The sequence below is a fragment of the Phycodurus eques genome, chromosome 20, assembly GCF_024500275.1.
Source record: "Phycodurus eques isolate BA_2022a chromosome 20, UOR_Pequ_1.1, whole genome shotgun sequence".
Classification (NCBI taxonomy): Eukaryota; Metazoa; Chordata; class Actinopteri; order Syngnathiformes; family Syngnathidae; genus Phycodurus; species Phycodurus eques.
The window spans coordinates 9,409,474-9,437,312 of record NC_084544.1 but is presented as its reverse complement, the minus strand read 5'-3'; the positions used below and the strand labels follow the sequence as shown (position 1 = coordinate 9,437,312).

Sequence of the window (27,839 nt, the reverse complement as noted above, 5' to 3'; positions counted from 1 at the left end):
CGGACACTCACGAAGTGACTGATCCTCTGTTGCAACTAAACTTGATGATGCAAATTTAAGCACCGTGATAAAGTACCTGGGTGTGGATATTGTTTGTCTGAACATTTTAAAGGTGTACTCGGGTAAAGTCACTGTTCATGCCAAATTGGAGGTTTGGAATAAAACTCTTATCTTTAGAGTTATAAACAAAAGATCGCAGGTCTATGATCACATCTTATAAACTCCAGAAATGTACTATGCAAACTGGCTAAATGATGCAATCGTCTAAATAAACAAGAGCACACAATGCCATAAATCGAAACTCCGAGGACGGTCTGCTGACCCCAAATATACAGAGAATATATGAAAAAAAAAGTGTTGCTGTTAAATAATGTGTTGGTCTATAGTTTTTCTTGAATCCTGAGTGAGGAAATCTTGCTTTCATGGGCCAACGTCATCAATGGAAATCACACCAGCTCTTCGTCACAATAGGAATTCACTTCCTTTGAGGTGTTTTGCAAGCTGACTCTACCAGTCCAACTGGCTGCCTTCTGCTCGCGTTCCCATGGCTCGCTCGCACACCTCGGTACAACCTGTTGTTCAATTCTGCCACAACGGCAAAAAGACACTTTCAAGTGTATCGTTTTAACAGTGACTAACTTGACTCATACGCACACGTGGTGCAGGGATGAAGACGACTCATCAGTATCATCACACTGAATGCATAAGTCTGTTTATCTGTGAACTCAATACAGCACATGCATAATGATCTGTCAAAATGCGCTATATGTGTCTACAATAAGAATTTGTTTTAAAAAGTTACATGATGACAAGCAATATAGAAAATAGCTGGACGGACAACAGACAATAAAAAAATAATTGAGGTCAAGTCAGGTTCGTTTATATTCATGTAGCCCTTAATCACAAAAGAACTTCACAGACTCACAGTTTACAATAATCAATGACAGCACTTAGTCTAGACCCCACGCAGGCAAGGAAAAACTCAAGAAAACCCATTAAGGTTGGGGGGTGGGGGAGAAACCTTGAGAAGGGATCATAGATGGAGGGATCCCCCTTCTAGGATGACCAGGCTGGAATGGATGCCGAGTGGGCAACATTAATGTACAGCATGTACAACGTTGATTAAAACAGTACGAGAGTCCATTTAATGAAACGAAGCGCCACAGGTTTAGGCCTGTCCCGGTTAGTCGATGCAGAATCCTCCACAGCAACAGCGTCACGCCGCTCGGAGAGGGGAGTGGTATACAAATCTGTGGCGTTCTTTAATTGCGGTTGATTTCTCCAATGTGTAGTGCATGCGTTCAGTGCAGTGGACAGAGGAAATGACTGCAGCATTTTGACTATGATGGCTGCAGAGGTGAAGGAACAGTCCGGCAGTTACTGTAGACCCCTGCGAGCAAGAAACATACTTTATGGTGGGTAAAAAACTAAAAAAAAAAAAAAAAAAAAAGATTACTTTTCCCCTCACTCCTGGTGCGACTTGTGCACAGCCTGCTATATTGACGCCACCATCAGACACACACAGACAGACGCACACTTTCTCATTGACACCCACAAAATTCAAAGACTATTGTCAGTCATCTTGCTGTTCTATTGTGAGTCTGTCATGATACTTGAATTTACATCAAAGATAGATATTTGTATTTACAGTACCGTCTATACATTGCTGCTTTATGCATCATTATTATGTGTTATCGTTAAGTCTTTAATGTTATGACAGTCTGCATTAATGCATCTTTTCCAAAATACTGTGATTATTCTTAATCGGAGATATGATTTTCACTAGACAGCGATAATGTGCAATGTGACTAAAAAAGTATTGCAGCTAAAATATGTTTTTCTTTATTAATGGTGTAAGGTAACCAGTGGAACCACTAATCTCATCTAGATTGTATATTATGTTTATCATTGACAGTAAAACATTTTAACTTTTTACTTAATTACATTTCTGAGTCCGTATTTGTTTATTTTTATTTAAGTACCGGAGTTGAATCGGTACGTCTAATTTTAACAGTATCTGTAAATACGCAATTAATCCTGCCAGTTTGTCCTTAATAACCCTTAGTAGAAGGAAATGTCACCTTGGCATTCAATTATTGTAAGCCACATTTCAAGGACACCGTGGCCCAAAAAAAAAAAAATGAAAAAAAAAAAAAAAACCACAGCTGTCAATGATGGGTTGGGTCAAACAAGTACAATACAAAGGATTCTTTTTTTAAAATCCATCACTGCAGAGTTTCACACTGCCATCGGGTGGGTTGCCAGGCAACGACAAACCCCGCCCATACGAAACAGAAGTTTTACCTGGGTTGGGCTCACGTGACAATCTCGGTGCTGCCAGCCAATCGGGAGTGAGCACAGTTGGACCGACGTGAGAGTTTCAGAGACGGAAACCTGCTCGTTCAGTCGGTGGAAAGTGACACCACATATGTCATTTTCATGCGAATTAAAGGAAAGGGTGAGACATTTGACTGGACTAACTAACTGAGCGAGGATACAACATCTTTACCGGCGAGATACAAGAGGAGACAAGGCGTGAAATCTATACAGCACCATTTGAAGAAGTGCTCTCTGTGCTGTTTGTGCAAGGTGGTGGCTTTAAATTTGATCACTATCAAGAGTCTCACGTCGTGATTTGGGTCATCGCAGGTGTCGTCAGCTCCTGCTTTACATCAAGTAAGCGCTTTTTTGGGGGGCACATAATCCACATGTGAATCCCGGCTTGGGTTTGTTCTTCTTTACCAACATCGAACTCATTAAACCAGTTTTACAAAGAAGGCTTCACAAGATTAGTAGGTGGGAAGTCACCCGTGGCAGACACAAATTGTGAGCCAACAAGCGAATGAAATCACAGGTCGGTTGTTTACAAATCAGATATAGTCACATTTGTACCTTTCTCCATGAAAATTGGATTTGTGTGACTATGGACAAGCCCGATTGTGTTGAGTTTAGCTCGACCACTGGCAACCTTGAATAAACCAAGCGACATATTTTGCACTGGAAAAAAAATCTCACCGCACACCCACCAAAAATGACACAAAGTGGATACACAGGTTAATTGGCATCTAGTGGAAGAGCAATTCAGTTGTTCTGCCTGTCATTATACGTCACTTTCAAAACATAGATCAGCAAAGATGCATTGGCAGTAAATAATCATTTCTTTGGCCAATTAAATGCAATTGGCTAGTTTTCCAGGCACACCAATGTGCCGTGGCGTCACCGAGCTAAATGATTTAATTTTAAGCATGCAGATTGAAGATAGTGGTAGACCGGATTTACATTGTAAATTGCACCTGCTACAATAATAATATCACATTACATGTAAAGTACTACTTGATGCCCAATTGTCTCCGCTGTCTCCCCTCTGCAGTCAGAGATGACAGAGAGGGCAAAATGGTGGAAGGCCTTCATGCCAAAGAAGAAGCCAGGGTGCCCCAAGGACTCAAGTGCCCCCTACTCGTCTGCAGACTTCGACCCTTTTGCACAAGACAATTCCAAAGACTCCAAGACCCCCACGGAGCAGTCTCTGTCCCAGCAAGAGTCCACCAACGGCTCCTGCCTCTTCAGCAACGAGACCTACGACGACTCCCACATGGAGTCCCTCTTCAACGATCAGACTTGCCGCAGAAATATGAAAGTGTCCCGCTCTGGCCGGTTTAAAGAGAAGAGAAGGGCACGCATCAGCCTTCCCGTCGAGGATAAAGGCACTGAGAACGTGGCGCCGGCGAAAGACGACATTCGGTGATTGATCGCTGAGAAGAGGCCATTGATGGTACAAAAATGACTTTACAAAGATGAGAAGTAAAAGGCTTCCTTCCCTTGAGGTGTACAGAAGGTTCTGTAGGTTGGTTGCGATGGTGATGAGGAAGGTTGACAAGGAGCGGAGAGGACCGGAGGGTCACAGCAAAGATGGGTATATAGTCAATCGTTGTGATACCGAGCCCATGAAGTGAAATTGCGCAGTGTCCTCTTCTTTATGTAAAATATTTCCCTTTACATGCATGTGTGTTAATGACATTGAATATATGTCTAAATGAAGGATGTGCAGTTGGAAGGCCTTGAGGGATGTTTATGAAGTTGTAAATGACTTGTTAGGAGTGTAAAAAAAAAAAATTAAGGATGAGAACCTAAGTGCCTTATGTTCCCCCCCCCCCCAATGAAGGATGAAAATCCAGCAAGGTTTTACAAGAATGGGTTTTAACACAGGTGTGTATTATGAAGTTAAGCACTGATGTTTTATTTCCAGAAGAACAAGATTTGCCAAGATGTGATCCCGCCTCCGAGGTTGGGTTTTGTTTTCATGGTACGCTGTGTTTAGATCACTTGTAAATATTGAAATGAAGGTAACATGAGCAATAAATCAAATTGTTGCTGCACTGAGTGTGTACGTGCGTCTTCAATCCTTGACATTTCATTCCTCCATCTGTTTTATATACCGATTATCCTGTTGGGAGTTGCGGGGAGCTGAAATTAAAGGTCCTTTTCTACCAGATTTGATTGATTAAATATAACCTTTCATGTCCTTTTATCGAGTTTGCATGATAATTGTGGTTGGAAATGCCTCAACTTTCCTTTTTCAAACTATACTAGGAGTTCCTTTCCGCCTGGCATTTGAGACGGTTGGATTTCTCATTATTATGCGATATGTAAATAAGCTCAAGCTTGGATCGCTGTTGCCGTGATCATCGCTGATGAAAGCAACTGAAAATAGTTAAGGGTCGTTACAAAATGCAACATATGCACAGTTTATAGAATGTATTTTTATGGCTTGGCAGCGGCTGAGACTTGCTCGCTTAAAATCCGTGTTGCCATTCAGATGAATTGAGTAGGTAGGCACCCACCACGAAACGCGCGGTTACTTGAACGTTAATTGACAAAACTACGTCACAATGTCATCAATTTCAAATCCACCACTTTTGCAAGGCTTTATTGACTTTTGCATTCAATCAACAAACCACATACTGTAGATGTCAAACGTGAACCATTTCATCCTACGTTATGCATACAAAAAGTATAAAAATGATTGAATGGCAGCTTTGAAAATGATTACACAAGACTTTGAATGGCAATGACAGTGCAGTGTACGTCAAACTGAGGCCTTTAGTCTTGCTGTTTCCCAGTTAGAGGGAGCAGCAGCACGCTTGTGTCACTGCATTCCTGTCACATACTGCAACATTAATTCTTATGCGGCAACGTAACGATCCCGCCACCTATTTGTTTCAGTCAAGTCAAGAAATGACTAGTTTAAATGAACTATCACGTGGCTGTCTTGTGGCATCTGTTTTCTGTAGGCATTGGAACATGATAGAATCCTTGCATCACGTTTACTCGGGGCTGTCGTGTCATGATTTCAACCCCAGGGGGTGCTGCACGCAAATGTCAGTTTTATTGACCTGCCAGACAATAGAATGGCACTGGGCCAAAATAAACGCAGATGGGTGATGTTACAAAATCATATGTCACGGTAATGGACTGCCAGGTAGTTGAAAGTGCCAACAAGAAACCACATTGTGAATACCATGCCAAATAAATATCAGGTTTGTAGAAAACATTGTCCATTGTGGCATAGCAAAGTGATTATAGGCCTATTAAGCACCGCGTTATAAATACTGTACTGTAGTACTGCACCATAAATGAAGCCAACAAAGCAAAAACCTATCTTTAAGAAGACAGCCATTGTTTTGGCCTCACTTTGTAGTGTCATTATTACCCCATTGTTGCTGAAGCAATTTGCACAATTTAATATTTCTGTTGTTGATCAGCATGACTACAGTAGTCCACTGTACACATTTCTTAATGGTCGCCTGCGCTTTGTACATTTTTTAGTCTTGTTATAAAGCACCTTATGACTGGTTTGTATATATGTCCTAAATATAGATGTTTTATATATAGGGTATTTTCCTATTGTTTCCAATTGTTACCAACTACTGGTGACAAAGTCCACGCGTTAAAAACATATCTGGCCAATAAAGATGATTCAGATTCAGATCATTATTATTGTAATATCATATTTTCTGCTAGTTAGTACAGTGGTTCCCAACCATACCAGATCATTAGGTGTGCCATGAGAAATTATCCAATTTCACTTTTTTTTTCCATTTAATGTTATTATTTCAGTATATACTTTTGGTGACATTTTTGTTTGGTGGTGTAATGTGAGATTTTTATTTTTTTTCCACCAATGTAAAATATGTGCCTTGGCTTCATAAAAGTTGGGAAACATTGCTATAGTAATATTTCCCCTCCCAGTGTTTCTTCCCAGTTGTGTCGCGTCCTGCCCCCTTCTGCAATGTGTGTTGTTACACTGCTAGACTTCTGCAGAGTGCACATAGTGGAAGAACGACTGCAGCAATCAATAGTCCACTGTTCATGTGCTCAGGGCTGCATCGTAACCATAAAAGAGAAGGAACTAAACCCCTTTCACAACTTTTTGCAGGTTTTTGCAGGTAGTTTTTCAGTTAATGACAGACAGCCGAGCCGACCCGTCGGGTTAAAAATAAAACTATGAGGTCAGTTTGTTGCGCGCCTTCAAGCTGAGGACTTGCTGTAAGCAAGCAGGTGGACAGCTCACTCTTTGTGAAGGTAGGCCCAAGTTCATTGTTTCTAACACACTGTGTTTCAACGTTTAAAGTAGCTGTGTTTATGCCCATAAAACGTTTTTCAATACTAAAAGCAAGTTTTCAATGTGCATCTTAAAGTTTCAAATGTTATTTTACAGCTCCTTACAACAAAAACAACAACTCTTAGATGCGTTGGCAAGTTTAATTCTCCCTTTACTCTCCCTACACTTGCAGAGTCCAATGAGAGCCAACACAAGAGTTGTATCAAAATGTTTGCCTTGAAAAGATAATGCTCCATTTGCAATGGCAGCAATGTACCTAAAGAAGGGGCTGGTCAGTGCATATTCGTGTGTGTAATATGGTCAGACGGACACAACCTTTACTTTTGATGAGGTAATTCTGTCCATGGTGCCAACCTTATGCTATCCTTATGTGTACATTAGTTGAAAAAAAATAGAAAAAGTGACTTGAATCATGCGTTTTGTTGGCTGCTATTCCCCCAACTGTCAGGTCATTTTGCTATAGGAGGAAGTCAGTGGTCTACAAGTTGAGCTGTCTTCCATCTGTTCCTCCACAACATGGCAAGCTTGTGGTCAGCTTAGCCTGTTTAAAAGTCCTCGCTGGCAGTGTCACAGAGATGGCTGACACACTTTTGACGATAGAAATAGTAACGGAGGAACCTGCCAGTTGCATAGTGAGAGCCTGGCTCACATTCTCTGTTCTCGGTCATCCCAGAGGTTTTTGATGGGGTTGAGATCAGTACTTACGGGTTAATATTATTGTCAGAATGGCTTGGTAAGCTAAAACCTTAAGCTGAAACTGGAACTAAGGCATGTCTCATTACTTTTGCAGTCTTTAAACAAGCAAAAAAAGAGACATGCAGGTTTATTGTTGCTTATTAAATTACCAGAGACAAGCACGCTCAAATTCCTCACAGATAAGTCAAGGCGTTCATTGTTTGCCAATCAGGGAAAACAGTCGCTTAAGAATTGTGAAAAAGTATACATTAAAAAAAAGAAGTGCTTCCTGCTCACTAGCATGGAAAACATACATTTATGTCGTGCAATTTTCCTGTGGTGAATCCTCAATGGGTTTCTCATCCAGTACAGCACAAAACTGCAGTGAATGCCTTTCAGGCGTTGAAGGACGGGAGTCTATTACCTCTCACACAACACACACCATTGTTCCTCTTCCGAGTCCAGCCATGGGGCACTGTGGGAAGACAGGGCGAGAAGGGGGGTGGGGGGGGGTGGGGGGGGGGTAGTGTGTCGGACTTCTCCAGAGAGGATGGAGAGCTTTCTGTTTCCTGTTTTGCGCTGTATGCTGCCGAAAGAGCTTCCTGTTCAGAGAATCGGGCGAGAGGTCAACTAAAGTGTTTCGTGTGCACAGTAGCAGCTTCTGATGACATTTGTTTCATGGTTGTCTTGTACAGGTGTAGCGGAAGCCTCCAAACATGCCGTTACCCCCGCCACCTCCACCACCGGCGCCCCCTCCACCACCACCTCCCCCGCCACCCCCCAGCACTGCCCCTCCGCTAGTAAGAAAATATCCCTCAAGACTTTTTGATTGAAACTGTTTGTCCTTCTCTCTTGGCTTCACACCTGGAGGTTGTTTGCATTATTGATGGAGATATATACACGAGCTCAGGGTCATGTTTCCCAAGAAGGTGCACAGTCTCCACATGGTGACGTCTTTCCCTTCTGAGAAACTATATTTTGTAGCTTAAGTCTGCGTTCAAATCCCCTCAGGCCTCATCATGTGGCAGGAAAATTATGATTATCCTCAATCAATCAGTAAAGGAAAGTACTGATAACAGTGACATAATGCTAAGAACATGAAGAGAATTATCACCAATGTTTAAAAGTCTCAATATTTCATAACATTGAAATACTATCAAATTTTTGAGTTACTGGGTATTTGATTGTATTAGCTGAAACCGGTAGCTTATGTGTCTATCTTCCTGAAGGGATGACGATATTATTGATAAGTCACCTAGAAAAAAAAGAGACTTGAAATTGGCCTCATGATGACAATGAGTGGGAAAAAGATTCTTTAAAAATAAGTGCATATTTAATTTTGGATGATCCGTCAAAGCAACCTAACTTATTCATGTTTGATTAGAGGGATGCAAATTTTGGTTCGATGAGGAAGGCCGCTAAATACAAGTTATGGGATATAGATATATATAGATATATAAATTACCCTAGAATTGTTATTAGATGTCATATTCATCTTGCAGCTGTATATTCATCATATTATTGAATGTAGGACAAAGAGTGCAGGAAGGACAGCAAGAGGTCCCATTGAGACTGATGTGTGAAAATGTCACACTGTGCTGACAAATGATAATCATATTTGTCTGTGTCACAGTTTCCAGTAGAGTCTCCTAGAGTCCAATCTAGTGGAGGAGGTGGCAGGATTGCTCTGTTAGCCGACATCCAGAAGGGAGCCAGGCTCAAGAAAGTTACGCAGGTCAATGACCGGAGTGCCCCAGTTGTGGACAGTAAGAGAAACAACCTTGTACCAGCGCAAACATGCTGACTTGTTTCGTATGCTTTTTGACTGATGGAAATGACTTCATGTTCATCGTTAAGGCTTTAGTTGTGTAGTTCATAAGCTGCCCGTGTAGTTCTGTGGCCATACTTGCAGTATAGACACGCACATGCACACCCAAGTGTACACTTCAAGAAGGAATGTCATAAGAGTGTAGATAAGGATGCAGACGGAATAGGAAATTACTATCTAAAGCTGCTAAGACAAAGCAGGACTCATGTTGCATTAAGTTGTATTCATATGTAATATATTAGTTATCTAATATGCTTTTTGACACACATCATGGTAAATGTTTTTTCCTCTTGACCACATCAAAAAAACTGCACACGTTTCTGCACTGAATTGCATATTCAGTCATGCATATTTTGTAAATTGGTACCACTACTTGCTAAAAACTGGTTCCGCAGTGCCAGACATGCGTATAGTCTATAGCGCTTCAGAGCACTAGTCAAGCCAGGTTTATTCAATCGCTTAAGAGATTCAAAGGGCTTCACAGGCCCACAGAACTCCAAGAAATCTTGAGAAAAGATCACAGATGGAGGGATCCCCCTTCCAGGATGACCAGGCTGCAATGGATGTCGAGTGGGCGACATTTGTCACATGATATGATTCTATGCCATGTAATATTTTATGTGTAAGTAACAAAACCTTAAAATCACATCGCAGGTGGACCGGGAGCCAGTGCAAGTTGGCCAGTATAGGGATAATATGATCAAACTTTAGTACTAGTGATTGAATACACTCACTATAAATGTAGGTGTAGTTGCACAATCAAAAGGCATCCAATACAAGAGCTGTATTGAAAGAAAAATGCTGTCGATTAAGACTTGGACTAACGATGCCTAGTTTAATTGTTTTTATCGTCTTAGAATGCGTGTTGCATGTATGTCGTTCCTAGAGCCCAAAGCTACAAGCGGAGACGTGTCCAACAATGTTGGTGCCGCTCAGGGTTCATTTGGAGGCACAGCACCCGTTGGGCCATCCTTAGGTGGGCTTTTTGCGGGGGGGTTTCCAAGCCTAAGGCCGATAGGGCAACGAGACTCGGCAGGCAAGACGCCAGGTTGGTAGAAATACAGTGGTACCTTGAATTATGAGTTTAATTTGTTTTGTCACTGAGCTCGTAGCTCAATTTCGTTGTACATTATGAGAAGTACATTTTCCCCATTGAAATGCCATCACAGTGAACGCCCGCATGGTCGTGGTTTGCCATTCGCAAATTCGCCTTTAAAAAAAAAAATCCCACCCTCTGTTGTTTGCTGAAAAACTCCCCTATTCACTGTTTTCTTCGCAGGACAGAATTGATTTGGTACTACCAAGTGACTTTTTGGTGCAAAGGAACTATGTTGAAGTGAGTTGAGGAGCTTAATTTATACAGAAGTAGTGCTTTGCGTCCATTTTGTGGCATCTTGTTGCAAAGGAACTATATGTCGAAGTGAGTTGAGAAGCTTCATTTAGACACACGTAGTCGTTTGACACCATCTTTGGGCATCCATCGGCAACTAGAAACCCTTTTAGAAATGTGTAAATTGGGGCACTCATAAGTCAAGGCACAACTGTCAACAAATATATACCGTAATATATTTTTTGTTTTGATTCGGGCCGTATAAACGACAACTCTTGTGTGACTGTGTTGAAGTGTCCCGCTCGAGCTCCTCAGCTTCCCTCAAGCCGCTGTGGAACACGCCCGCTTTGGCCGACTTGATCGGCCCCCTCGGAGAGGTCGGCCACCGTCCGCTCGCCTCCTCCTCGGCGCCACCCTCCCCGACTCACGGCAGCAAGCATCTTGGTCCTCTCCCCTTGGACGCGCCCCCTCTGCCGACAACACCCGCACCTCCCTCTGCACCTCCTCCTCCACCACCCCTACCCCAAGCCTTCCACGACCGCCCTTCCAGCAAGCCTCCGCCCTCCTGCCCACCCCCTCTGCCCCCATCTCAGGTCACAAAGCCCACCTGGCTCCCCATCCAACACCACCAGAACGCCACCAACGGCCAACTCTCGACGCCACCCCCTCCTCCACCTTACAACCCTCCCTCTCTCCCTGGGGACCGCTCCTCTTGGGCCTTCTACCCTCTACCGCCCTCTGTTTTCCACTTCTGAACCTGCAAGGTTTCCCATTCTGCGTGACTATAGCCCTCTAGGACCCCCACCCACACCTCCCCCTCTCCCAAGTTCATACACCCCGAGCTGCCCATCCAGTCTCCCGCCGCCCCCGCCCAGAATTCCTGCAGTGCCTTCGCCGACCATACGTTTTCTCCCGCCTTCATACCCCTGCAACGCTCCAACCAGACGGCCACCTGCCGTGCCTAGAAGTGCAGGTTAGTCCTTATCTTAACAAGAAATAATAATTGTGTCGCATGAATGGTTGTGACCAGGTGGAAGAACACAGAAAATAACTTCATCTTATACTCTGTGGCAATGCGATGCTCACCAAAACATTACCGGTAAAATATTGAATACACAGGGACAGTATATGTTTCGTATAGCATTCACTGTGCATTTTCTTAGCCTAATAGAATAAATGCCCAAGTCATATGTGAATGTTTTCGGAAAACAGGAAAAAAAAAAAAGTAACACAAGAAAATCAGCAAATAAAAAGAGTCCGGTTGCCTCTATTCAACCTTTGTAGATTACCATAACATGGATGACTACGAATCTAAACAGACAAAAAAATCAAGCACATTTGTATATTTTATGTACTCTATATTGTGACAATAAAATAAAAATGACTTCATCAAATATGCTATAAGGCTAACGATTAGTTTTTACGGTACTGTCAATATCGATTATATTTGACATTAGTGGCGGGTTGTTTAGTACCTGGGCCTTGAGGGTGGCTTTAATCGCTTTTCACACCGCACTTGGTTTTCGTGGCGTTCACCGCGGAGCAGTGCCCAGGACGGCACAAGGACGACAGCTTGCCCACATTTGGCACTGGTTGCTAAGATACCAAACAGGCAGTGTTCTGGTGCTGGTTTGGAAGTAGTTTTATCTCTTCCCAAAACAACAACAACAATAGAACAGCACGCAACTGTGCCATGTACAGTACATCATCTGGAACAGACTCGTCACTGGTTGATATATACACAGGGGATGACATGGTTGTGCACAGTCAGAGGTTCTGGATTGTAATCTTGGCTCAGGCCTTTGTGTGTGGCGTTTGCATGTTCTACCCTGTGCTTATGTAGGTATTCTGCGGGTTCAATATATTTCTTCAACGTGCGAAAAACCTATACAGTAATTCTCCCTAGGTGGGAATGAGTGTGATTGGTTGTTTGTCTATATGACTGGCGATCAGTCCAGGGTGTACCCCGACTTTCGCTTCACAGCAGTGGGGATTGGCTCCAGCCTACCTGCGACCGTGAAAAGGATAATGAGTAGAAAATGGATGGATCGACAGATAGATATGCACAGGAGCTCATGTGGTGTTGTAACATGACTAAGCAGCAGTATATCCAATTTAAATGCATTTTTCATGTTAAAGATCACGTTTCTGAGACTCCTCTGTTCTCCCCACGTGCGTGCAGGTGCCAGTCGTCTGGCTCCTCCTCCAGCTCCTCCGGCACGTTCACCCTCCACTGAGCTGTCCAGCCGAATTCCTCCCCCTCCGCCGCCACCTCCCCTGCCCCCTTCCGGTGTCAGGAATGGACACCTGCACAGTCTGGGTGAGTTTATGACAAATAACATTTGCGTCAAAAAAGGCATAGTGTTAACTACAGTGGCCTTAGATCTTAAATGTGCTTCTTGCTGACTTGTGCGAGGATGCAAGCAAAAGAATGTCCCTATGAAGGACATACTTTCTTCAGTAAAAGATCACGGCAGTTCATAACAAAGGGGCAGACAAATATTTCAGGAAATGTAGGCACATTTAGGTAAACCTGCAAAATCTTTCCATCTATCTATGGATCAATATTCTACTGCTTATCCAGTTCAGAGTTCAAGTCCAGAGTGAGACAGCACTCTGGACTGGTGAAGCACAGGCTAATGAAATCCAATATATAACAGCTATAAAAAAAAAATAATAATAATAATTCTTATTACAACTAGAGTAAACCGCGGCTATTTGCGGGGGATGGGGACCAAGTGTGAATTTCGAAAATCTGCAAGTAATTGATCCCCGCTTTAAAAATGTTTATGCTGTACTGTGATTACCTTTCAATGCCACAAGATGGCAGCAAAGGACCACTTTTGTCTAAATAAAGCTCCTCAACTCACTTCTGCACCAAGGGTTATCGAATGTGAAAACAGGTCAAATTTTTTATCTTGGTCTATTTTTTTGTACCATAAAAACCTGGAATTTGATTTTTGGTGTGTAGGCTTTTTATATCCACTGTATATAACAGATATTTCCATGCCTGCATGGTAACGCAACAAATCTTGAACTATACAGATCTTTCATTATCCAAAACATAACCATACAAATGACGCATTGGTGTTGCAAGTGGAAAAAGATAAAATAGTTTGCATCTGAAAATGACACCAAAATTGCATCGTCACCCCATCCAGATGACTTTGAATCCAAATTCCAGTTCCACCCTATTGAAGATTTACCTCCTCCAGATGAATTCAAGCCTTTCCCTCGCATCTACCCAAGCAAAGAAAACAGAGGTATAGCAGCACAGAAAAATCTGCAGTGCAAAAATGACTCTCCTGTTTTCATTCCGTAATGTTTACTTTTCACTCTCCATCCTTTCTTAACAGTAAACCCTGCCCCCCAAGGGATAAGGTCACACCTCAGATGAGCTTCATCCCGCACAATTCCTGGATACAAAGGTTAGGAAACCCTTGACAATTACACAAGAGCCAAGGACTTTCAGTTTGGAGGCAGGCATTGTGTTTGTGTGTAAAATGTACCTCGTACTACAGTGTGTGGCCTCTGACCTTTTCTGGACTGGAATGTTTTCAATGTGAGTGAGAGGAGGGCTCTCCCTAATCATCGTCATGAGCACATACGCACAGTCTCTGGTGACTGCCTTTCAGGGGCTATTCTGGACATTGTTTCTCTGAAACGGTTTGAGCATATCATCATGTGCACAGGAAATGAGTGAGAATGAGACTGATCTGCACAGTGGCAAAATCTGCAGACATTTTAAACTGATTATAGCTGATAAAGACATACACTATGTGATTGTTTACTAGAAACTATTTTAATAATGTCATTCTTCAATTTTAACACAACCAAGTCTGCGTGATTTTGGATTCTTGCTGTGGTCAATACTGTTGTATGACAGGCTTTTCTAACATATTTGTGAAATAGAAGTACCTTTAATTGTAGAATGTGGACTATAAGTGGACTTCTACTGTGACTTTATTTACTTGATATAAGGATTCCTCTTTCAAATGTACTAACCAGACCTGTGACAACAGTAACACCTCTTGGCCATCAGGTGGTACTGTAAATCACGTGATGAAGTTTTTTTTTTTTTTTTTAGGTCACTTTATTGATCGCACCGATTGAAATAGACAATGTGCAAGTGACCTTACAACAACTTATTTTCTTTATAGAAAATAAAAATGCAAATAACAGATATTATCTTAACTGTTTTTTTTTTTTTGTGATTGTCATTCATTCTGTGACACTAAAACAGCAAAATCAGAACAGGTCATTTATATATCCATCCATCCTTCTTCTATAGCGCTTCTCCTCATTGGGGTCACAGGTGATCTTGACCCTATCCCAGCTGACCTCAGGCGTGACAGCCTGGACTGATCACTAGTCAATGATAGGCCACATACAGACAAACAATCACACTCACATTCATGCTCTATGGATAACTTTGAGACTTTAATTAACCTAAAATGGATATTTCTGGAATAAGGGAGGAAGTACCCAGTGAAAACCTATGCGAGCTATTCTTCCCACATTTTAAATATAGTTTTTGAATTTATTACAAAGCTTGACAAGAATACAAGGTCCCTGGAGGAAAACCACATTTGGTGACCAGCCAGAACAAAGTTAGAAGTTTGTGAAAGATCACTTCACAAAAACAGTAGCTTCAGTCATTTTCACCAACAATGTGTTCAATGTCACGCATCCAACAGACACAAAGGTAACCTGAAAACTGTCAATGCGCCAGATACGGAAAACTGGAGGAGAGTGAACAAATACAGTATGAAAGTGACAGGACACCTTGCACCTTTAAAGTTCATCGTGTTTGTAAGTAAACTCCCTGGCGGATATGAAGCCGTCTTTATTTTCATCTTCCTTAGCGAATATGTCTTGGACCATGTTCTCGTGCAAGGTGTCATTGGGAGGGTAGCCATGATGCTCAAACTCCTTCCTGAAGTATTGTTTTACCTGCCAGAACAAAACCATGCCTCAATAAAAGGGTGCGCACAAATCAACACTTCGTTAGGTACACCAATATAAGAGCTGCATCCAGAATTCTGACTTTACAAAGAATACAATACTCTGTTTACATTGACACTGTCAGAGAGGTATTCATTTTCACAATATGTTTATTATTGTGGTTTTCATTGGCATAGTACTGCACCACATACTGAGTGCTTTTTCCAATATTTTGCTTGATCAGTTACATTTGAAGAGCAAAATATTGTGATCTAGTGTAGTTCTACAAAATCAAAATATTTGTGAAAGGGTCATCAAAACTGAGCAGTATTTTATTTACATGTCTCCGTCATTATTATTGTGCAGATGCAAATGTTGCAGTCAGGAAGGGTATTTATTTATTCAATAGTACGTAAAGCTCAATTGTGCTGAGTAAAGTGTATAGTGCATTGAAAATATGCAACTTATTGGGAGGAACTGCACATCTGTTTTGAAGCGTTGAAAATATTCACCTCCGACTTGGAAAGCTTCCAGTCGTCATTGAGGTCCATCTCCTGGAAGGACTCGTGCGACCTTGGCCCGTTTCTGATCTCAAGCACCTCAATGATGAATGTCAAGGTGCTTTCAGGAGGGATTTTAACTAACAACAGACAAGGTCAAACAGTGAGAGGCTGAGATCTATAAACAACAAGCTTGATATCACTTAAGGGTTAGTTTGAAGAAAAGTGGGTTCATTACAAAGTGTCCTTTGAAGCATTTTGTGGCTGTTAATCATAAAGCGTTATTGCTGAGTGCGCTTACCAGGGCAAGCTTTAGTATTGCTCACATGCTCCACGGTAAGAAAAAAAACAATACTGACTGAACCCTTCAATCAGTACGGGAGTCCTAAAGAGCCGTTCAAAACAACAACACACGTTTACATGCAAGATATAAACGTGCCGAACATTTGTAGGAAGGTAGTACAGATGCTAAAACATCCATGTGGGGGCTCGATAGTACCTGTCCCTTCTTTCCCATAGGCCAAAGCTGGAGGTACAATCAACTTCCTTTTCTCTCCAGCGCACATGTTCTGCAGGCCTTTATCCCAGCCTTTGATCACCTCCCTGATGCCCAATGTGAACCACATTGCCAGTCTGTCACCCTCAGCGGGATCAGCGCGACTGGAGACGCGAACAGAAAAAGAAAATGCCCTTCATTTGGTGCACCCACTGTCTCAATCATTCCTGCTGGTGATGACCTAACCACATGTGTATATTCTTTACAACAGAATAACATTTAAACAGTTGCATGCCTAAACAAGTGTGTGTGGTTGTGTCAAATAGTAAAGTTTGCACACAACACCGATAGATCCGTCCATTTTACACATTTTTGTTACTCTGTTCACAACATAAAAAATAACCAACATTTTTTTCCCCTTTTCAGTACAACCATGAGCTAAAAGAGGGGGGAACCTATTTTGTTGTTGCGCCAACTACCGAGTTATCAAAACGAGCATACTTGGCAGTAAAAATCCATTTTTACTTTTGATATTGAGTACATTTCAGAGTCTGTAGTCTTATACACAGGAGTTGAGCCAGTACTTCTACTTTTACCAGCCTTATATGCTACAAGTATTCTGTACTTCTACTTAAGTACAGTGGGAGTACTTTTCTGCATAATACAGTACAGTACAACTATTTTCCAGTTGTCGCTCTAAAAGTCAATGGCACAGCTTCAATACACTACACTGCTTGTTACTATGCAATGTTGCAGTGTTTATGTACTGTAGATTATTCACATCTTGAATGACGTGAACCCATTTTATAAGCATACCTGTCATGAAACATGGTTCCATTCTCGAAGTAGCCTTGATGGTGCACCAGCAGGATGTCTCCATACTTGGATTTGCGATGACAGAGGAAAGGTTTGTGCAGGACTTCGATCTTGACCTCCGCCTCCGGCAGAGCTCCGCCGCAGACGGCGGACAGCAGGGCGGAGCAGAACCAGCTCAGCACCGGCAGCAGCATGGCCTCTTCGCAGGGGGACACCGGTGTGGAAATACGTGGATTTAAAAGGTACTCGGCGTGCACACTGCAACGCTGCAAAGCGCGGACACTTCGACGTGGCAGTGACGTCAGACACGGTAACCTCTGTTGCAGGAAATGGGCGTCTGATTGGTTGCCTTCTCCACTCGAGCCCCGCCCACACAGACTATCCCCCTCAGGCGAATCGAGACACGCCTAATTAACCCTTGCTATACTGGTCAGGACAAATTTTGACCCGTTTTGACATTTCATAGCACATTTTTCAAAAATATTTCTTTCACTCTGAAAATTGATGATTTTTCCTAAAGTGATCCAAAATTCGCAAAAAAGAAAATATTTTTAAAAAACATGGTGGGAATCTTGAAATTGTCAAACTAGTACATGACTTAAATGTGTGTCCCTTAAATGGGACCGTTATAACAGTGTTCAGAGATCCACTCTGAGTTGTGTTTTTTTTCCCTGTTAGTTGGCTTTTGCTTGCATTTTTTCCTTTGCTTTGGAAGTAGCAGTAGCAGTCTTAAACTCTGTGGCCACACCAGGAAAACACCTGATTGGCTTCCTCTTATTCCTACTTGCTCTACTCCTTCCTCATTTAGTCGCTTAAATTGTGTTGATTGCTAGTCTCCCTACTTTCTAATAGCGCTTTAGGTTTATATCTATTATTTTGTTGTTTGTATCTTACTATTTTCCCTAATCGTGAGCAACGCTTTGTTACTCGTTTCCTTATTTTGTGCAAACATATACTATACTTACTTGTCAGAAGCACCTTCAGTTTGAACTTTATCGGAGGTTGGAATGAAGATTTAGAATTATTCTTTATACGCTGCCTGCTTTGAGGTCAATTGAATTGCATATCGTTACAGTTACGTAGTTTGAAGGGTCACGGGGGAATCTCGGAACGGTAAAACAGCATAAGAACGATCGAACAGAAGTCATACAAAGGTCGGAGGTTGCCTTGACACGAGCAAAGAAGTATGCAATTTCCCTTTTATCTGAAAAATTGATTCAGGAGTAATCATCCATTTATTCATGTTGGACGGGCTATTAATACACATTGACAATATCCATAGGTCATCATTTGATATAGACAATTATTATAATGATATTCTTGCCCCGGGTCAAAATTGACCTGGAATATACTACGTGCATGGAAAGTGATCAGTATGGACGGGTTAATGTGTGTGTGCGTGTGTGTGTGACAATGTGTTTTGTCATGCTACTGTTTTGCTCTTTTGCGTTATCAAATATTTAGACATTCATTTCAAAAGGTTAATACTTTGGCTACTCTATTTACAGCTCGGATGGAACACATTTCCATGCAATAACACAATATTTCACCTTATAAATATATGATGTCTAATGTATTGCACATGATTAAAGCATTCTGCATACTGTAGTAGCAATATTATAGTCCTTTGGAAAAGGCATTTTCTCTCTCTCGTTATCAAAGATGCTCAGCCTATGTCTGTAATAACAGTCAGCAAATAATTTCATACAATCATTGAAGTGTTTCCCACCATAGCGTGTGTGGCAGATCCCCGAGGCCAACAAAATAATCAACAGCTGATCCAATAGCTGACTCCCATTCTTCATGTCATGGCACAGAGCAGAGGAGACTCCTGTTGGTGCTCTCTCAGTCCATCAAGTAATATTCAGGGACATGAGGTGAGACTTCAAGTGAAATCTGAAGTAGAATTCCTCTTGAATGATGAAAACAAAGTTTGCACCGTGTGTCCAGCTCAGGTGAAGTATTTGCAGCCGGTGGAATCGATGACGCAGGACTCGGTGCATCTGAGCTGTCCGAAGGATCTGTAGAAGACGCAGAGGACGATATTAAGCAAATGCCACTCATGTGTAAGTGTATTCAAATTCTGTGTAATTCTAGTTGTCATCATATTTGAAGAAGTGCGGGTCGTATATTTTTTTTGTCAAAACCATAAAGGTGGGGAAACAATTTCCACAGCCATATTTCTCAAAGTGTGGTACGTGTAACTCTCGTGGTACACAGAAGAATCACTGCGTAAGAAAAGTTCTCTTGTAAGTTTTTTGTACAATTCATTTGCATGTAATCTTTGACGTTCTTTTTGTTTTCAGACTCTTATTTAATTAGACAATTTAGCTAGACATTTGATTTAACTTTTACGTGTTATACATTTTAATAGTTTTTTTTAAGGCCAGTTTTTTCGTTTTCCTACATTTAAGTGTTAATGTTCAAACTGCCGAATTTTACGGTGGCTTACAATAATGTTAACTACTGCATACAGTACTTTTTAGGACTAAAACCCCTTTTTGATGAACACTGGGGCCTACTATACTACTCTATTTCTACTGTACGTTGGTAATGGTGATAGATGGAGAGCCAAGTATTCTAATAACATTCATTGCAATAATGCACTGCTCTGATCTCGCAGATGAATCACACCCACAGAAAGCACTTGTATGAAGCTATCTTGGATTCTGTGATCTTACCCAGGAAGATAGGATTTGCATGTCTGATAGCCAAAGTCTTTTCCATCACACTCCTCCATGCCTTCATGTCGATAACCATCTCCACAATAGGCCCATTTGCAGTCTGGACTCAGGGCATAAGACGGCAAAATGGCAAAGAGCCACAAAGGAGTGAAAGAGAGGAAAGTTTGAGTGCCAGTGCAGCATTTTGCAGCGAACTTAATTGAGGAGGAAGGTAGAATGTGGCGATGCATGCATGCTACGGAAGAGAACATCAAGGACGCTCTTTGTTACTTTTATAGTGTTGTGGCTCTGTATATTTGTCAACACGGTATGTATTGGAAAGCAGATCAGCGTTCTCAAACATAGAGATATTGTAATTAAATAGCTCCAAAAATAGCCAGATCATGCGTAGAAATGTGACTCACTCAGACAAGAGTCGGTGACAATTTGGTTTCCATCGTCACATTCCTCTCCATCCTGTGGCTGCACCTTCCCATCTCCGCACACACCGACTCTGTCTGGTACTTTCTCAGTAGACTGGAATTGCTGGAAGGGCTGTAGAAGAAATATATTAGCATGTGTTTGTTTATGTGGCACATTCAGATTTGCATTTCCTCCTCACCTGTATGGGCTTCCATCCATCTTTATCTCGAAAGTAGAGTGCCTTCTGATCCTTCCTGAATGCTATCGCATGATCCAGATGTAGACGGCCCAGCTCCTCCTCGTTTCTCACCACAAATATCTACAAATATTTGAATAAAAGAATAATGCGGGGTTGATGAGTTACAGCGAAATTAACTTCAAATTATGAAATGAGCAGTTTTATGTGAATGTCGCCTTACGGCGGGGACTTGGTTGGGGATCTCCTCCTGTGTGTAGCTTCCAGAAGGAGCATTGTTCGCTAATAGAAAAGTGTCACACTCACAGCGACCAGGTGGGCCAGGAAGACCCTTCTCACCCTTTTCCCCTGCTAGATAGAGACCTGCCAGATGCACAGTGGTGGATTAACACAAGCGTCGTGGTGACTGCATAGCCACCGGATGTGCGACAGTTACCAGCGGCTGGTGGACCGGGTGGACCGGGTGGGCCATTTGGACCAAGGGGACCAGGTTTGCCCATAAGTCCTGATGCTCCAGTTTCTCCCTTTTCTCCCTTACCAAACCAGAAAAAAATCCCCAAGTTTGATTTGTGTATATTTGCCATGAGTGACTCAGACATCCTACATGTCGGTATTTTCACCTGTTTGCCTCTCTTCCCAGGTCGCCCAGTGGGTCCTCTTTTGCCTGGGACCCCTGTCTCTCCCTTTGGTCCTTGTTCACCCTGTAAAAAGTGCCAGGTATGGGTTAATATTGAGTGAAATCAAAACATCTATTGGAATTTTGTTCCATACCTTCTGACCGAGCATTCCAGGCAAACCAGTGGTGCCCTAAAGAGTGACAGAATGAGAATAATCAGTCAAAATAAACATAAAGACATCAAAATACAATAAATTAGCATGAATGTGATAAAGGAAAAATGGTTTTCTTACTTTATCACCTTTTGATCCTGCTATTCCTGGGCTTCCACTATCCCCCTTTTCACAACAAAAATGGATCAAATATCAACTATAGATTCACATACACGAACAAAATACATGTTTGGCTTTCAGGTTTAAAGAGAAAGTCTTTAGTAGTAACAAACAGATATTTTGCACAACAATTCCAAACCTACCTTCTCTCCTCTGTAACCAGGCATACCCTTTGAGAAAAGAGAAATATAATAATGAATCATCAATTTTAAAAAAGCAAATTGGGTGCTTACCTTCCGTCCTGGGGGTCCCCTCAGTCCTGGTAGTCCCATGAGTCCTGGGTCTCCTTTTTCACCCTAAAAAAAAACAAAGTAGCTCAGTCTTTTCGATGCCACACTAGTTGTATTTTTATTTATTTTTTTAATGGGTATTTATTGGGTAGAGATATAGCGTTAATAAATCCAAGTTGATATAACAAATGGTAGACAGGCAGTTGCACACAAACGAACAACAAACTCACACTGATGAAAACATAACACTTACCACGGGTCCCTGTGGACCAGGCCATCCTGGAAGTCCTTGTTTCCCTGGAAGACCCGGCGCTCCAGTACGTCCCTAAAAAATATTGGCAGATGATACCATTGTGTTATATAAATGCCTGGAAATAACAGTTTGACCTTCTATGATTCCTTAATCAGATACAACAGATGACTGTGCTAGCTGTAAATATACCCCTGAGGTTTGTGGATTGTGCTTTGCAGTCAGGAGAGCCTAATACATTACAAAACATCTATGTGATGCTTGTATGGGGGTCCCGTGGCTGCTGCCATGCCGAGCAGTGTGCTCTCATTTGCCTGCTTGTCATTAAATGAACAGCAGCCTGTCGGGACACAGTGGACCTGCTGCTCCTGCTGCTGTGTGGGGTGATTTATCATTGGCTGAGAGTAAAAAGCACTTAGGGAGATTAAGGAGCTGAAATGGATTGCTCAGCAGGACTGGAGTCCAGTACCAAGACTGTAGTATAATGGGTGCGGGCCAAGAAAACAGGAGTGTAGAAAGGAGTGAAAGAGGTTGAAAGAAAAATTGAAAGCGTTGAGGAGAGGAGGGTGGAGAAAGAGAGCAGACGTCTTTTCATGCGGCCTAATCCTGCGTGACCCATTTAAATGGCTGCGGACTATGCTCTTCGGACTGTGTCAACTGACTTATCACACAGCTTGAGAGGACAACATCGAAGGAGAAAATCCAGCCCCCATTATTCCAAGATGGACTGGGAAGAGATGAGCTGACAGCGTACGTGAGAGGTGGAGTGGCTCACCTTTGACCCTGGACGTCCAATTTCTCCCTGAGAAAGAAAAATGAGGGAAGAGAGAGGAACATGAGTACACATAGACACACACACACACACACACACACACACACGCATATCAAAGAATGCCCCAATAAACCATAAAATGCACCTTTTCCCCTTTTGGTCCCCGTATGCCAGGCAAGCCACTGTCACCCTGAAAGATGACGGGACATTCATTTACATATATTCACACCTGTCCACTTATTTCAGCTTTACAAGGGCCTCCCCACCTCTGGGCCACGGGGTCCCGGTGACCCAGCTGGGCACCTCGGTATCAGCGGAAGTTCATTTTGCTGCGCCTCTCCTCGAAACACTGCCGGCACGAGCACGCTGTCACCATCCTTCAAAGGAGAAAGCGTCGTAAGAAACCCTTCCATGCAAATATGTTGCTGTGCGTGTGACAGTTACAGGTTTGCCCTGCTTCCAGAGCTGAGGTGGGCGTGGTGAGAAGAGTGGAGGAGGAGGTGGGGACATCAGACAACAGGGCTCAAACTTCATTGGCTTATCCAGCAACTTGAGGACTGGGAAGAAACATGCAAGTATTGTTACACACACTGCTCTTCCTGTTGCCATCATGACACACACACACATACACACACACACACACACACACACATTCGAACATCCTACCTGAGTGAGATGTGAAGGATCTGTCCATGAAGGAGTGATGGGACGTAGCCCACCCAGGACTCACAAGAATGTGGAAAGACACTGCAAATGTCACCAAATCCATCTCTAGTGTGGATTCTACCCTTTAAAAGTGAACAAATGACACATTTAGAGGTGATTGCTACTGCTGGCTCTCTTAATCTTTACATACTCTTTGGTTCAAATTTGAACCAAAGAGTTTTATCAATTGACAGCAATAAAAATATCACCCTTTTATTTGATGACTTCATAAAGTGACCCAAAACACAAAGAAAAATAATATTTAAAAATGTCATTCTTTTTGCTAGATTCAATATTTGTGTATACGGAAGCTGACATTTGATCCTTGTCTACCAAAATAAATATGGTGGGAATCTTAAAACTGAAAGTGCACCTGCTATAAATGTGTGTAACAGTGTTCATGAGGGCGCTTGAAGCAGTCCTAGAACTGTATGTTACCACCACATTTGCACAAGGTCTTTGAAGGACAATGGGGGAATCTTAAAACAGTGAAACAACATAAGAATGATCATACATACTAAACATGAGGAACAGAAGTCATACAGTTTAGAGGGTGCAGGAGCTCTGCACCTGCAAAAATAAGTACCTGCAATGTAGCAAACTAAAAATCCACAAAAGTGCCAATTTATTCAATCAAAAGGGACCATGACCTCGTGAAGCTACCTGAGCGGACGTTTCAGTTACTGAGGTTATGGCACACAGACAGTATTAGTAATAGTAGATGTTTTTCCTCTAAAAATGAACTTTTCCTTCTCTCTGAAACATTAAGGACTACACAACCATTTATAAATGTCATACATACAAACAATAATATAATTGGAAAAGATCTGTAGTTTATAATTTCATATACGTTGACAATTATTATGGGGATATTCTTCAACCTGGGTCAAATTTGACCCAGAACATTCGATGTGGGAATAGAAAATGAACAGTATGTAATTATGGGAGTCACAACACTCAATGATGTGTTCAACAGGGAAAATCTTTTGCACTGGTTACATAACATTTGCCTTGCAGTTTCCAACACCTACAGTATAATTCATGTAACATGCAGTTTATGTTTGCTTCCTTCTTCTTTTTAAACCTTTACCTTCTTAAATTGATGTGCACTTGACTGCACGTTGCAAGTGCAATGAAGCATGTGACATATGCATCAATGCAAATAAAGCCCCTTATGCTCTACAATGCAGCAGTTGCAAGTATGCAAAGACTGCAAATCCAAGAGGCTGCCCCATACTGAGCCAAGTTAAGGGAAAACGATACTGCACCTGAGCAATTGCTTCACTCGTGTCAGGTGTTATCTTAAACTATCATCTCAAAACGTCGCAATGTCATGCTTTTCGTGATCTCTCTTACCGTCCACTGCAAACTGTAGCCACGCTGGCTTTTCCACCGAAAAGAGATGCCTATCAAAGTAAATATTCTCGATCCAGTGAACGGCGATCTTCTTGCATAACGTCGTTGCAGGAAAAAAAACAAACTTCTCTTCTAGGAATGATGTTTCCAAGAGGACACTGAGTGGCGCAAGGCGCAGCTCAATCCCAATGGTTCTGAAAAGCCGACCGAAGTGACACGCGGAGGATGCGACTGGCACTGATGGCCATCATTTGCAATGCGGCTGGTGTCTTCCGATGGGAAATGGTGCCATCTGCTGGACACTTAAGTCCATAACAGGTGAATCTCAATCAATCATTTATTCTTTCATTTAATTAAATAAATATAGTATAATATCGTGGAAAAGGTTTTAATTTGTTTTATTGTTTTTTTATTACAGTTCAAGTATCTTGGAGTTTAAGTATCTTGTGGTCTTGTTCACGAATGAGGGAAGAATGGAGATCGACAGGCGGATCGGTGCAGCGTCTGCAGTGATGTGGACTTTGTATCGATCCGTTGTGGTAAAGATGGAGCTAAGCCGAAAAGCGAAGCTCTCGATTTTATCGGTCAATCTACGTTCCTATCCTCACCTATGGGCACGAGCTTTGGGTCGTGACCGAAAGAACGAGATTCCTGGATACAAGCGGCCGAAATGAGTTTCCTCCGCAGGGTGTCCGGGCTCTCCCTTAGAGATAGGGTGAGAAGCTCGGTCATCCGGGAGGATCTCAGAGTAGAGCTGCTGCTCCTCCACATCGAGAGGAGCCAGATGAAGTGGTTAGATTCGGATGCCTCCCGGACGCCTCCCCGGTGAGGTGTTCCGGCCACGTCCCACCGGGAGGAGACCCCGGGGACAACCCAAGACACGCTGGAGAGACTACATCCTTCGGCTGGCCTGGGAATGCCTGGATGAAGTGGCTGGGGAGAGGGAAGTCTGGGCGTCCCTGCTAAAGCTACTGTATAAATACTACTATAAATAGATAAATAAAAATAAATAAATAAACTACTATAAATAAACAACATTAAGATATACCTGAGGAATTCTTCGGCCTTGTAAAGTTTAATTCAAATGTGTGTAATAAGTGATGGCGATGACCAGTAGTAGACATTTTTATGTGATCAATAGTTTAATATTGTAGTTCAACAGAATCTTGATCAAATTGTCCACAGCTACAGAATACATGTGCAGTTGTCGTGCGTCTATTTGGGTGAGGTGGAATCCTTTAAATATGCAATGATATCCTGTCTCTCTCTTTTCTTTTTGAGACCAGCGAAGATCATCTTGGTACCGGGAATATATTTCTTTGGGTTTTCAAGGTAGACCATCAAAGTCTCTTCACTCCATATAATACCTAGAAAAACAAGCATTACTTTACTTGCTTGTAATAAAAATGTATACAATGATCTGCATTATCAGAGTCTGCAAAGAGAGCCGCTCTGCCTGATCAGACCTGCAACTCTGAAGACAGTCACACGTAAAAAAACAAAAAACAAATGACTACTTCCTAGTATTACTACAATGGCTGTACATTGAACAATCGGGACATTGTTAAAAACAATTTACTACCGCAGATCTAAAACCAAAACGAGTATATCTTCAAATAACACTATTTTGCGACTATACTTCTTCTGTATTTGTATGGCACTTCACAATCACAGGAAAACCTCAAGAAATTCAAAACAATATACTATAATACAACAATTGTACGACATGAAGTAACAATGAACAAAAACATGTATCATCAATTCAGTGGGTCATACCTTTGTCAATATTTGCCCGTGTATAAGAAAAGCCCGGTGCCTGTCCTGTCTTCCTCCCAAACAAACCCCACAGGTTTGGCCCTACTTTGTGTTTTCCACTTTCCTCCACAGTGTGACACTGGGAACATTTCAATACAAACACCTTCTTCCCTTTAGCCACGTCCCCCATGGCCACAAGCTGGGAAGAGAAGAAATTACACCAAGAACAATTTATTTGTGTGCACAAAATAAATGATCTGAATTCTTCTCAATAATGATCATTACATGTACACGTAAACATAGGGACCAGTGGTATGTCTACTATACAAGACATTAAGTATGTTTGTGTATCTGGATCATCTACTACAGTTATCTAGGCAGAATGCTCAAAAAGTGACATTAAATGGAGAGAAGGGGGAAAAAACTTTTGGATTCAGTAAACAAGTGTAAAAATCCTTACCTTTCCGTTCGTTCAGGTATGGAGCCTAAACTTCGTGACATAAGAGGCACCACCCTTCTTTTTTTTCTCTTTTTTCTTTCTTTTTTTCTGGGGCTTACGTTATCCAACTCTCCAAACTAACATCTCGGATTTCAGGAGGGCGTGTTTGTCTGGGTGAGTCATCTGTGATTCATCCAAGTGAGGGTTCATTGTATGTTAACATTAATCATAATAATAATAATAAATAATTATTGACCTTACAGGTAAACCGGGCTATCACAAACAGAAACACTTCCGCGTATATGTGACGTCACGATTTCGCACCTGACGCCTGTTCGTCGTTGGTGGCGAATATTGCCAAATGTAATGTTAATGACAAAATTTAATCGTGACCACTGGCATGTGTCTATTTTGTTTCTGTTTATTTGTTCTTTATATTTTTTGTATGTGTAATAGTTACCCATTTTGTTACATGTACATTATAATATTGTTGTATATATTATAATGTTAAATAAAGATTTAAGAAAAAAAATCAGACTCGTCAGTGGCAAGCTAAGCTAGTTAGCTTGAAGCAACATTGGGCAACAGTGTACACAGTACAATATTGTTTCAACTTTTAGTGATTCAAGGTGCAATGAAATTGATGTTTAAGTGAAACGAACCTGCAAACATGGTCAAGAGTTGACCACCAAAGAAGAAGTTGGCTATCAAGCACGTATTCAGGTGATTTGATGACAAACACAAACACAACGTTAACGAGCATAATTATCTTGCTGCGAATAATAACATTATTTACTGGCAAAAAAACAAGTTTACATTAATATACTATGTCTCGAGGATGGTTACTAATCAACTTTACAGGTAGTGTTATTGTTATTCAGTATTATTTTT

General features: G+C 41.8%; 5 protein-coding genes across 6 annotated transcripts; 2 read left to right on the top strand and 3 right to left on the bottom strand.

Annotated features, from left to right (window-relative positions):
* Positions 1–2,355: 2,355 nt before the first annotated feature.
* On the top strand, positions 2,356–4,376 carry LOC133395789 (uncharacterized). The gene is made up of 2 exons (XM_061664982.1): positions 2,356–2,676; positions 3,371–4,376. The coding sequence occupies exon 2, from the start codon at positions 3,377–3,379 to the stop codon at positions 3,743–3,745; it is 369 nt and encodes a 122-aa protein (XP_061520966.1). The 5' UTR covers positions 2,356–2,676; positions 3,371–3,376; the 3' UTR covers positions 3,746–4,376.
* Positions 4,377–6,343: 1,967 nt separating this feature from the next.
* On the top strand, positions 6,344–14,512 carry LOC133395804 (WAS/WASL-interacting protein family member 3-like). The gene is given in 9 exon segments (XM_061665005.1): positions 6,344–6,582; positions 7,993–8,097; positions 8,931–9,063; positions 10,012–10,173; positions 10,750–11,204; positions 11,206–11,428; positions 12,638–12,775; positions 13,617–13,718; positions 13,812–14,512. Coding segments are annotated over 8 exon segments (1,338 nt in total). The 5' UTR covers positions 6,344–6,582; positions 7,993–8,013; the 3' UTR covers positions 13,853–14,512.
* Positions 14,513–14,717: 205 nt separating this feature from the next.
* LOC133395812 (peptidyl-prolyl cis-trans isomerase FKBP14-like) lies at positions 14,718–17,510 on the bottom strand. The gene is made up of 4 exons (XM_061665017.1): positions 17,212–17,510; positions 16,399–16,559; positions 15,912–16,039; positions 14,718–15,408 (listed from the first exon to the last, which is right to left on the bottom strand). The coding sequence occupies exons 1-4, from the start codon at positions 17,403–17,405 to the stop codon at positions 15,250–15,252; spliced, it is 642 nt and encodes a 213-aa protein (XP_061521001.1). The 5' UTR covers positions 17,406–17,510; the 3' UTR covers positions 14,718–15,249.
* Positions 17,511–18,466: 956 nt separating this feature from the next.
* Positions 18,467–24,948, bottom strand: wu:fc38h03 (acetylcholinesterase collagenic tail peptide). 2 transcript variants are annotated; one of them, XM_061665244.1, is made up of 18 exons: positions 24,755–24,948; positions 23,360–23,481; positions 23,138–23,250; positions 22,960–23,070; positions 22,839–22,883; positions 22,697–22,723; positions 21,925–21,996; positions 21,675–21,737; positions 21,585–21,611; positions 21,403–21,447; positions 21,265–21,300; positions 21,114–21,194; positions 20,930–21,026; positions 20,717–20,856; positions 20,497–20,616; positions 20,300–20,429; positions 19,893–19,995; positions 18,467–19,232 (listed from the first exon to the last, which is right to left on the bottom strand). In XM_061665244.1, exons 2-18 carry the CDS (start codon positions 23,460–23,462, stop codon positions 19,163–19,165), a joined length of 1,383 nt encoding a protein of 460 aa, XP_061521228.1. In that variant the 5' UTR covers positions 23,463–23,481; positions 24,755–24,948; the 3' UTR covers positions 18,467–19,162. The 2 variants fall into 2 exon arrangements, with proteins under 2 accessions (XP_061521228.1, XP_061521227.1); XM_061665243.1 differs by having other exon boundaries at positions 21,585–21,737.
* Positions 24,949–25,863: 915 nt separating this feature from the next.
* Positions 25,864–27,226, bottom strand: LOC133395935 (cytochrome c-b-like). Its single transcript, XM_061665246.1, has 3 exons — positions 26,970–27,226; positions 26,531–26,708; positions 25,864–26,121 (listed from the first exon to the last, which is right to left on the bottom strand). The coding sequence occupies exons 2-3, from the start codon at positions 26,697–26,699 to the stop codon at positions 25,970–25,972; spliced, it is 321 nt and encodes a 106-aa protein (XP_061521230.1). The 5' UTR covers positions 26,700–26,708; positions 26,970–27,226; the 3' UTR covers positions 25,864–25,969.
* Positions 27,227–27,839: the final 613 nt, after the last annotated feature.

Bases quoted from the DNA above. Each gene is read 5' to 3' on its own strand.
- LOC133395789 (XM_061664982.1), top strand. From the start codon at position 3,377: ATGACAGAGAGGGCAAAATGGTGGAAGGCCTTCATGCCAAAGAAGAAG.
- LOC133395812 (XM_061665017.1), bottom strand. From the start codon at position 17,405: ATGCTGCTGCCGGTGCTGAGCTGGTTCTGCTCCGCCCTGCTGTCCGCC. The intron at 16,560-17,211 runs GTATGCTTATAA...TCGCGTCTCCAG, and splicing joins GGAACCATGTTTCATGACAG to TCGCGCTGATCCCGCTGAGG. The intron at 16,040-16,398 runs GTACTATCGAGC...GTCTGTTGTTAG, and splicing joins CTATGGGAAAGAAGGGACAG to TTAAAATCCCTCCTGAAAGC.
- wu:fc38h03 (XM_061665243.1), bottom strand. From the start codon at position 23,462: ATGGATTTGGTGACATTTGCAGTGTCTTTCCACATTCTTGTGAGTCCT. The intron at 23,251-23,359 runs GTAGGATGTTCG...GTTTCTTCCCAG, and splicing joins ATCCTTCACATCTCACTCAG to TCCTCAAGTTGCTGGATAAG. The intron at 20,617-20,716 runs GTAAGGCGACAT...AAATATTTGTAG, and splicing joins TCCCCAACCAAGTCCCCGCC to ATATTTGTGGTGAGAAACGA.
- LOC133395935 (XM_061665246.1), bottom strand. From the start codon at position 26,699: ATGGGGGACGTGGCTAAAGGGAAGAAGGTGTTTGTATTGAAATGTTCC. The intron at 26,122-26,530 runs GTATGACCCACT...TTGTTTTTCTAG, and splicing joins ACGGGCAAATATTGACAAAG to GTATTATATGGAGTGAAGAG.